Source organism: Microchirus variegatus (assembly GCF_963457635.1).
Source record: "Microchirus variegatus genome assembly, contig: SCAFFOLD_33, whole genome shotgun sequence".
NCBI lineage: Eukaryota > Metazoa > Chordata > Actinopteri > Pleuronectiformes > Soleidae > Microchirus > Microchirus variegatus.
In genome coordinates this window covers 744,475-754,986 of record NW_028154656.1, presented here as the reverse complement: position 1 = coordinate 754,986, position 10,512 = coordinate 744,475, and the positions used below count along the sequence as shown (strand labels likewise).

General features: G+C 39.9%; 2 protein-coding genes across 2 annotated transcripts; both read left to right on the top strand.

Annotated features, from left to right (window-relative positions):
- egln3 (egl-9 family hypoxia-inducible factor 3) lies at positions 1-6,141 on the top strand (the record flags this gene model as incomplete). The annotated part of the gene is made up of 5 exons (XM_083910920.1): positions 1-360; positions 4,244-4,363; positions 4,473-4,609; positions 4,711-4,784; positions 5,535-6,141. 5 exons carry the CDS (start codon positions 1-3, stop codon positions 5,558-5,560), a joined length of 717 nt encoding a protein of 238 aa, XP_083767046.1. The 3' UTR covers positions 5,561-6,141.
- An 845-nt stretch (positions 6,142-6,986) lies between these two features.
- On the top strand, positions 6,987-9,828 carry yipf6 (Yip1 domain family, member 6). Its single transcript, XM_083910917.1, has 2 exons — positions 6,987-7,501; positions 8,266-9,828. Exons 1-2 carry the CDS (start codon positions 7,169-7,171, stop codon positions 8,611-8,613), a joined length of 681 nt encoding a protein of 226 aa, XP_083767043.1. The 5' UTR covers positions 6,987-7,168; the 3' UTR covers positions 8,614-9,828.
- Positions 9,829-10,512: the final 684 nt, after the last annotated feature.

The window sequence follows — 10,512 nt, the reverse complement described above, 5'->3', positions numbered from 1 at the left end:
ATGCCCGTGCTGGACCGTCTCGCGGACGTGCAGCTCGAGCGCTCGCTCGTGGACCGCCTCGTGCCGGCTCTGCTCGCCGACGGCTTCTGTCACGTGGACGGCTTCCTCGGGGCGTCGCTCGGGGACGCGGTGCTCGAGCAGGTGAAGCAGATGCACCGCGGCGGCGCGCTGCAGGACGGCCGCCTGGCGGGCTCCGCCGCCGGCGTCCACCGGAGGACCATCCGCGGGGACAAGACCGCGTGGGTGAGCGGGAGCGAGCGCGGCTGCGAGGCGGTCAACGTCCTCCTGCACCGGCTGGACCGGCTGGTGGCCGCGTGCACGCGCCGGATCGGCAACAAGGCGATCCGAGAGAGGTCAAAGGTAAAGTTCACGTCAATCATTAAAAAAAAAAAAAGGCGATATAAGTTTTCGGTTATTGTTTTTTTTTATAAACTGACCATTTTTCTTTCTCGATTAATCGAACATAAGTGAATGATCAAAGGGAAAACTTTTCAAAATAAAGCTCTTGAAAAAAGATCAACACAGTTGAACTGTGATAAGAAATCAATATAATCAATATAATAATAAGTAATCCAGGAAGTTCACGACATTAGTAACAACAGGTTTTTCAAAATAAGGTCACAGAATAATTACATACAGAATAAAAGCATGAAGAAAACAATAATGTAGAATTGATATAATTACTACAGTAATAATTCATAGAGAAATTAATAATAGTAATAACAATATAAGACATTTGTAAACCACTCACGCTCCCATATCAAAGTCTACAGAGAAAATCAGTGGTGCTGCCTCGTGTGGTCACTTTGTGTCACTGAGTTAAGTCTAAATTAAATATTTTAAAAGCTGAATTCACTAAAATCAGTCATTGTAAGTTAGTGATGGAGGCAGCAGTGGATCAACAACTCCTGTGAACTCCTGTGTGCTGTGATGTTAAAATCACTGGTTTACTCTATGGACTTTGGTGTGGGAGAGTGAGTGACTTTGGTGTGGGAGAGTTAGTGACTTTGGTGTGGGAGAGTGAGCGACTTTGGTGTGGGGAGAGTGAGCGACTTTGGTGTGGGAGAGTGAGCGACTTTGGTGTGGGAGAGTGAGCGACTTTGGTGTGGGGAGAGTGAGTGACTTTGGTGTGGGAGAGTGAGTGGTTTTAAACTTCAGTTTACACAAGGAAAAGTCTGTGTAACAGTGAAGATAAAGACGTGAACATGTTCTTAAGACGTCGTAGACTTAGACTGACGTAGATTTTATAAGTTTACTACTTTTGTGACGTGCGTAAAATCAGTTTATAAACCACTCACTCTCCCACACCAAAGTCACTCACTCTCCCACACCAAAGTCCATAGAGTAAACCAGTGATTTTAACATCACATCACACAGGAGTTCACAGGAGTTGTTGATCCACTGCTGCCTCCATCACTAACTTACAATGACTGATTTTAGTGAATTCGGCTTTGAAAAATCTTCATTCAGATTAAAATCAATGACATAAAGTTTTATTTTTGTCCTTGTGTTTATTTTCTACTTCATTAGAAAAGCAAGAGTGTGTGTTTGTGTCTTTCCCTTGTGACCTTTCACCTTTATCCTGTCTGTCAGGTGCAGGAAACAGGACGAGTCATTGTGTTGTTGTTGTTGTGTAGTTGTTGTGTGTTGATGCGCAGCAGCACGTAGCTCAGTCATTAAACAGTCAGCAGCTGAACAACTGCCAGAGGACATCCCATAATCCTCCTCCTCTCTCCTTGTTCTCTTCCTTGAGAAAAAAAAAAGATAAGATAAATTTAAATCAGCTGTTTTTCTCCTCTTCTTTTTTTTTTTTTACAGTGTTATTTCCTTGTGGCCACGCCCATCACCTTTCACTCGTGTGTGTACGTGTGTGTACGTGTGTGTACGTGTGTGTACGTGTGTGTACGTGTGTGTACGTGCTTCAGTGATGTTGTGTGTAAACAAACTTGCGTGATAGTGATGTGACTCCGCCCCCATCCGGGTTGTGGGAGTCACTCGCTCTTTATCAACTGTGTGTGTGTGTGTTTGTACGGAGCGTTTAACAACAAAATTTAAAGATAACGCTGCACACGTGTCTACTCTGTGCAAATGTGACGAAAAATGTCTTTGTTTTGTCCACAAACTCAAAATATTCACATTTAAGAAGCTGAAAAATGACAGAAACATGAAAATATTCACATTTAAGAAGCTGAAAAATGACAGAAATTTGAAAATATTCACATTTAAGAAGCTGAAAAATGACAGAAATTTGAAAATATTCACATTTAAGAAGCTGAAAAATGACAGAAACTTGAAAATATTCACATTTAAGAAGCTGAAAAATGACAGAAACGTGAAAATATTCACATTTAAGAAGCTGAAAAATGACAGAAACATGAAAATATTTACATTTAAGAAGCTGAAAAATGACAGAAACGTGAAAATATTCACATTTAAGAAGCTGAAAAATGACAGAAACGTGAAAATATTCACATTTAAGAAGCTGAAAAATGACAGAAATTTGAAAATATTCACATTTAAGAAGCTGAAAAATGACAGAAACGTGAAAATATTCACATTTAAGAAGCTGAAAAATGACAGAAATTTGAAAATATTCACATTTAAGAAGCTGAAAAATGACAGAAACGTGAAAATATTCACATTTAAGAAGCTGAAAAATGACAGAAACGTGAAAATATTCACATTTAAGAAGCTGAAAAATGACAGAAACGTGAAAATATTCACATTTAAGAAGCTGAAAAATGACAAACGTGAAAATATTCACATTTAAGAAGCTGAAAAATGACAGAAACGTGAAAATATTTACATTTAAGAAGCTGAAAAATGACAGAAACGTGAAAATATTCACATTTAAGAAGCTGAAAAATGACAGAAACGTGAAAATATTCACATTTAAGAAGCTGAAAAATGACAGAAATTTGAAAATATTCACATTTAAGAAGCTGAAAAATGACAGAAACGTGAAAATATTCACATTTAAGAAGCTGAAAAATGACAGAAATTTGAAAATATTCACATTTAAGAAGCTGAAAAATGACAGAAACGTGAAAATATTCACATTTAAGAAGCTGAAAAATGACAGAAACGTGAAAATATTCACATTTAAGAAGCTGAAAAATGACAGAAACGTGAAAATATTCACATTTAAGAAGCTGAAAAATGACAGAAACGTGAAAATATTCACATTTAAGAAGCTGAAAAATGACAGAAACGTGAAAATATTCACATTTAAGAAGCTGAAAAATGACAGAAACGTGAAAATATTCACATTTAAGAAGCTGAAAAATGACAAACGTGAAAATATTCACATTTAAGAAGCTGAAAAATGACAGAAACATGAAAATATTTACATTTAAGAAGCTGAAAAATGACAGAAACGTGAAAATATTCACATTTAAGAAGCTGAAAAATGACAGAAACGTGAAAATATTCACATTTAAGAAGCTGAAAAATGACAGAAACGTGAAAATATTCACATTTAAGAAGCTGAAAAATGATAGAAACATGAAAATATTCACATTTAAGAAGCTGAAAAATGACAGAAAATTAAAATATTCACATTTAAGAAGCTGAAAAATGACAGAAAATTAAAATATTCACATTTAAGAAGCTGAAAAATGACAGAAACGTGAAAATATTCACATTTAAGAAGCTGAAAAATGACAGAAACGTGAAAATATTCACATTTAAGAAGCTGAAAAATGACAAACGTGAAAATATTCACATTTAAGAAGCTGAAAAATGACAGAAACATGAAAATATTTACATTTAAGAAGCTGAAAAATGACAGAAACGTGAAAATATTCACATTTAAGAAGCTGAAAAATGACAGAAACGTGAAAATATTCACATTTAAGAAGCTGAAAAATGATAGAAACATGAAAATATTCACATTTAAGAAGCTGAAAAATGACAGAAAATTAAAATATTCACATTTAAGAAGCTGAAAAATGACAGAAAATTAAAATATTCACATTTAAGAAGCTGAAAAATGACAGAAACGTGAAAATATTCACATTTAAGAAGCTGAAAAATGACAGAAACGTGAAAATATTCACATTTAAGAAGCTGAAAAATGACAGGAAGTGGTTTGAATGATTAAGAATAAAGATTTAAACTGATTTGACGAAGATGAAAATAGCTGACAGTTAATTTATAGTGAATAATGAATGGTTTGTAGCTCTGTAGTTTCTCATCTGTCATTAATGTCTCTCTCTCTCTCTCTCTCTCCTCCCCCCACCAGGCCATGGTAGCTTGTTACCCTGGTAACGGAGCTGGTTACGTCAAACACGTTGATAACCCAAACTGTGATGGACGACGCATCACCTGCATCTACTACCTGAACAAGGACTGGGACGCTAAGGTGAGCTCATGTTGATTTGTTCTCATCGTTTTACATAAGAATCAAAGACAACAAAGGCGTCGTTAACGTCGTCGTCGTTGTTGTTGTTGTTGTTGTTGTTGTTGATCAGGAGCACGGCGGCGTCCTCAGGATCTTCCCTGAAGGAAAACCTTACGTCACAGACATCAAACCACTGTTTGACCGACTCCTCTTCTTCTGGTCCGACCGCAGGAATCCACACGAGGTGCAGCCTTCCTTCTCCACCAGGTAATCCTCGTGAAGTCGTTCATTCACGCTTCAGAAGCTGCCGCCTGCTGGTTTCAACGTGTAAATACACCAGCGTTGACGTTCCTGTGGTGTTGTTTCAGGTACGCCATCACAGTCTGGTATTTTGACTGTGAGGAAAGAGCCGAGGCCAAGAGACGCTTCAAAAAGCTCAAAGGTAACGACTTTAAATGTGTCTGTAAACGTTTAACATTACGATAAAAGCTAATAGAGTCTGGATTGATAATCAGAGATTTAAACATAATTAATGTACATAATTAAATTAAATTTCCTGTTAGAAAAGTCTGTGAAGATTGACGACCACTCACTCTCCCACACCAAAGCCCATAGAGAAAATCAGTGATTTTAGCTCACAGGGACACAGGAGATGCTGGTCCTCTGCTGCCTCGTGTGGTCACTTTGTGTCACTGATTTAAATCCAAATGAAGGTTTTCAAAGCCGAATTTTACAAAATAAGACATAGTAAGTTAGTGATGGAGGCAGCAGTGGATCAACAACTCCTGTGAACTCCTGTGTGCTGTGATGTTAAAATCACTGGTTTACTCTATGGACTTTGGTGTGGGAGAGTGAGTGATTTACAAACTTTAAAAAAATAAGTAACAAATGTAGAAAACTATTAAAATCTACATCAGTCTAAGTCGACAACATCTTAAGAACATGTTCACGTCTTTATCTTCACTGTTAAACAGACTTTTCCTTGTGTAAACTCAAGTTTGTAAACCACTCACTCTCCCACACCAAAGTCACTCACTCTCCCACACCAAAGTCCATAGAGTAAACCAGTGATTTTAACATCACAGCACACAGGAGTTCACAGGAGTTGTTGATCCACTGCTGCCTCCATCACTAACTTACAATGTCTTATTCTGTAAAATTAGATATTGATGACGTCCGTCTTGTTTTCCAGTGTCACACGAGCAGCCGAGCAGCTGAACCCGAGGAGACGACGCCATCTGTTGTTTGTTTCCCTGAACTGCAGGAAAAAGCTGAACGGAAAACGGGCGAAAGAAGAAGAAAAAGAAAAGGATTTTTCTCGTCGCCCTGAACCAACAGCACAAACCTGAGGCCGCGGTCAGCGCCGCCGGAGCCTGAGCCCGCGATGCCTTCAGGTGACCGGCAGCTGCTCGGGACTTTTCCCACTTTACACCATGTTTGTGTAATATATACTGTGTACTGCCACGGTGGAGGGAAAACAGCAGATTGCACCTTTTTTACCTTATCTTCACCTTCAGGACGCTTTGAGGAGGTGGAGACGGCGAGAATTTGTTTACAAACGGACAGAAATGACGCGTCTGTGAGACGACTTTATATGTTAAATAAAACGGGTGATAAAAGGCGTCAAAGACGATTATGTAAATGAACTAAAGACACAACACAATCACTTTAGCACTAAAAACTTGTACTTTCCCTTTAATGTTTACCTGTTGTTGTATGTTTTGTATATTTTTACTGAGATGTCTGTTCATCATCACCACTGTTTACTCTGTTCATATAACACTGTTGTTTTATGAAGTGGCCACTAGGTGTCACTGCAGCCTCGGTTGTTTTGACTGTGTTTCTGTAACAGGTGGAAATAATTTTGTACGGTTATAAGATAATAAAACGTTTTTAAAACTAAAGTATTTGTTTGTGTTTTATATAGTTTAGAATGTTGTCTTATTTTTCAGTTTCCTGTCTATTTTTGTTTCCAAAAGTCTTTTTTTTCGGAAAAACTTTCCTGAAATTTTTTTCCAAAAGTTTTTTTTTCAGAACAACTTTCCTGAATTTTTCAGATTTTTTTTTTGTATTTTTGAATTATTTATTGTCCAAAATTTGACAAACCATAGCATACTGTCATATAATGAGGTGTAAAAAAATGTTCAAAGGTTTTCTTTTTCCCAAAAAAGTTATTATTTCGAAAAGTAAAAAAAATAGTTTTTTCCAGAAAAAAAGTTTCCAAATTATTACAAAAAAAGTTGTTTTTGTCCAAAACTTGACAGGAAGTCATACCATAGCATGTCGTCATATAGTAAATCATAGTAAAATGTCAAAAACAATGTTTATGAACATTATAATTAAAAAAGACTCATAGCTCATAGTTTTAGAATGATATTCATATTTTGGCTGCGTATGTTTTACCATCAGGTTATTTTTTATTTATTCAGATACGAGATTCAGGATACAATTTAAAACGTAGTGCAGTATAAGTACATAAAAACCTACTCACTTACAGTAACGTGAGTAGCTCATTACTTTATATTTTGTGTTTTTTCTTCTCTGCTTTCATTTCACCGTTACAACATTAATGTCCGAGTCCAGAGAGCGTACGTGAACGCACCACCCGGATGTGCGTAACCACGTCCTGCGGAAGTAAACAATCCCGAGCTGACGTGGAGCAGGAAAACTGGACCAACCTGATCCGGATCCGCGGGTCTGGAGAAACGTCCGCGGTCTGCGCGTCACTGTGACTTCGTCTGAAGTGAATGTGAGTCGGTGTCGGTGTCGTTCGCGGTTCCGCAGTCACTGACGCTCCGCTGCGAGAAGCTTCTCCGCCGCTCTAAGATGGCGGACGAGGCCAGCAGGCCGTTCGCCGGACTCTCCGACGTCTCCATCCCGGAGGACATCCCGGTGGAGGGCGACATCTCCGTGCCCGTCGGCTCCTCCCGGAGAGACGACGACTACTCGACGCTGGACGAGCCGGTGAAGGAGACCATCCTGCGGGACCTGCGCGCCGTGGGGAACAAGTTCATCCACGTCCTGTACCCGAAGCGGAGCTCGGCTCTGCTGCGGGACTGGGACCTGTGGGGCCCGCTGCTGCTCTGCGTCACCCTGGCTCTGCTGCTGCAGGGCGGCGCGGCCGACAGCGACCACCAGGGGGGACCGCAGTTCGCGGAGGTACGAAAAGTCAACAATATAACCGAGAAAAAGCAACAACTTATTGTTGTGTTTTAAGTGACAGTTACATTTAAGGGAGAAGTTCAAACACGTTGACGTCAGACTCATTAAAAACAACCAGAAGTGACGTCAGTGTGTATTTGCATAAAGGGCAGAGAAGACTAGACCAGTTAGTCACCTCAGAAATGATAAAACCACTCACTCTCCCACACCAAAGTCCATAGAGTAAACCAGTGATTTTAACATCACAGCACACAGGAGTTCACAGTAGTTGTTGATCCACTGCTGCCTCCATCACTAACTTACAATGACTGATTTTGTAAAATTTGGCTTTTAAAATAATTAATTTAGACTTAACTCAGTGACACAAAGTGTCCACACGAGGCAGCAGAGGACCAGCAGCTCCTGTGTCCCTGTGAGCTAAAATCACTGGTTTTCTCTATGGGCTTTGGTGTGGGAGAGTGAGTGGTTTACAAACTTCAGTTTCCTGTTGGAAAACTTTGTCTAACAGTGAAGATAAAGACGTGAAAACATGTTCTTAAAGATGTCGTAGATTTATCAGGTGAGTCTTTCGTTGAGCAGTTTTTCTGCAGCCATTCTTAGTTTTTTAATAATTTTCATTAAAATGACAATAGCAGTTGTGCACAAATGTTTGCAGAATTAACTTTATTAAGACGTCCATAGAGTTGAGGAAACACTTAATCACATGGTTGTTAAACATGGACTTTGATGCTGACCCGGCCTCTGTCTTCTCTCCACCTCAGGTCTTCGTCATCATCTGGTTCGGCTCCGTCGTCATCACCCTCAACTCCAAGCTGCTGGGCGGCACCATCTCCTTCTTCCAGAGCCTCTGCGTGTTGGGATACTGCATCATGCCCCTGACGGTGGCCATGGCCGTGTGCCGGATCGTCCTGATCGGCGGCTCGGGCACGGTCAGCTTCGCCGTGCGGCTGACGGTGGTGACGGCGTCCTTCGGCTGGTCCACCTTCGCGTCCACCGCCTTCCTCGCCGACAGCCAGCCTCCCAACCGCAAGGCGCTGGTGGTGTACCCGGTGTTCCTCTTCTACTTTGTGATCGGGTGGATGATCCTGACGTTCTCGCCCTCGCAGTAGACGACGACGACGGCGACGACGACCTCTTAAAAGGACCAGATTTTAACTGTTTGAGTGACAAAGAAACGGCAGAATCTGCGTTTCAACGACTACTGACGTGACTGTGAGTGAACCTGAGCTTCGTGGACCGTGATTATTCGATGAGCTCAGATTCACACATGTAGAGCAGACGTTTGGATTCTTCCTGCTTCTGTGAAATAAAAGTCCAGATATACGTGTACATAGAAATCCTCTATGAATGTTAGAAGCAAAGGGCTGTGATGGTTTTTCTCTGGGGGTTTCAACGTTTCCATGAATGCATTATATTCAGATATAGTTTTAGATTTACATTAGACTCTATCTGATGGTGAATTCATGATTTCAGGGCTCTTATTTTTTTGTTTAAATGAAGGGTAATGTGAAGACAGACTAAGATTGGGATTATGACCAGGGCCCTCTTTGTTTTTTAAAGTGATAGTTCAGGATTTATGAATAAAATCAACGTCAGATTACGACGTCAACGTCACACGTTCACGTGTTTATTTCACTGTTAGACAGACTTTAACAACAGGAAACTGAAGTTTGTAAACCACTCACTCTCCCACACCAAAGCCCATAGAGAAAATCAGTGATTTTAGCTCACAGGGACACAGGAGGTGCTGGTCCTCTGCTGCCTCGTGTGGTCACTTTGTGTCACTGAGGTCAATCAGGATGACGATTTTCAAAAGCTGAATTGACAAAATAATTAATTGTAAGTTGGTGATGGAGGCAGCAGTGGATCAACAACTCCTGTGAACTCCTGTGTGCTGTGATGTTAAAATCACTGGTTTACTCTATGGACTTTGGTGTGGGAGAGTGAGTGACTTTGGTGTGGGAGAGTGAGTGGTTTATAAACTTCAGTTTCTGACTGTTAAAGGCTGAACTATGGCAATTAAATGACGTGAATTTGTTCTGAACATATTATAGACTGAAGCTGATGTAGAGTTTAGGTGTATTTTTGACTAAAAAAATTCTGTTCGTTTGCCTTTAAATGGCAGCCATTTTAGGGCGTGTACCAGTAAAAGCCCAGAATGCATTGCATTGGAATTATTATTTTTTTCCATCAGAGAATCACATGTCATGTTCTGTATTTCTGTCAGACTTGTTCACACGTGGAAAACAACGTCCATGTTGTTCCTTAGACCTTTGACCCCCTGCTGGTTCAGCAGAGAACTGTCTGCGTTTATTTCTTATAATTTATCTGAATGTGTTCATTTACACACTAGAGTGGAAGAAGGATTAAAAAGTGATCGATGGTTTGTTGTTGTTTTTTCCAAAACTATTCAAAACTTAGTCTCCTAAACTCCACCCAGAAATGAGCCTGGTTAGGACCAGGTTTTGGTCTCCATGAGGACTACTGGTCCTGGTAAGGTCAGTGTTTATGAAGGAAACGGGTCCTAAAGAGATAATCAATACAAGAACACACACACACACACAACCTGCTGTGCTACATTCTGAATCATGACAAGTTAAAATCCAACTTCCGGTTTCTGTAAGTATGGTTTAATAAACAAAACATACATTTGAACATCTTTAAAATACCGGTTTCCTCTTTATTCACATTTTAATACATTTATATTTAATAAAATAAAGAAGCGAGACTGAGAAAATAAAAAATAATCAATTTCACTGTTTCTAAAATAAAGTCTTATTTCATTCTGGGGCTACTTGTCGATATTGTGGTGTCTTCTCAGTGCATTTAAACGTCTTAATCTGAATCTTTACGCGTTAAATCAGATTTTGCTTAAATGTGCGGATTAAAACGAACGAGCGGCCGCTTTTATTTTGAAAGGGCACGCGCCGGAAGGTACAAGTTTGCTGTTGCTAGCGTAAACGCTCACAGCACCAGCGACACAAAGTGTGACGTTTGTTCGCGTATTT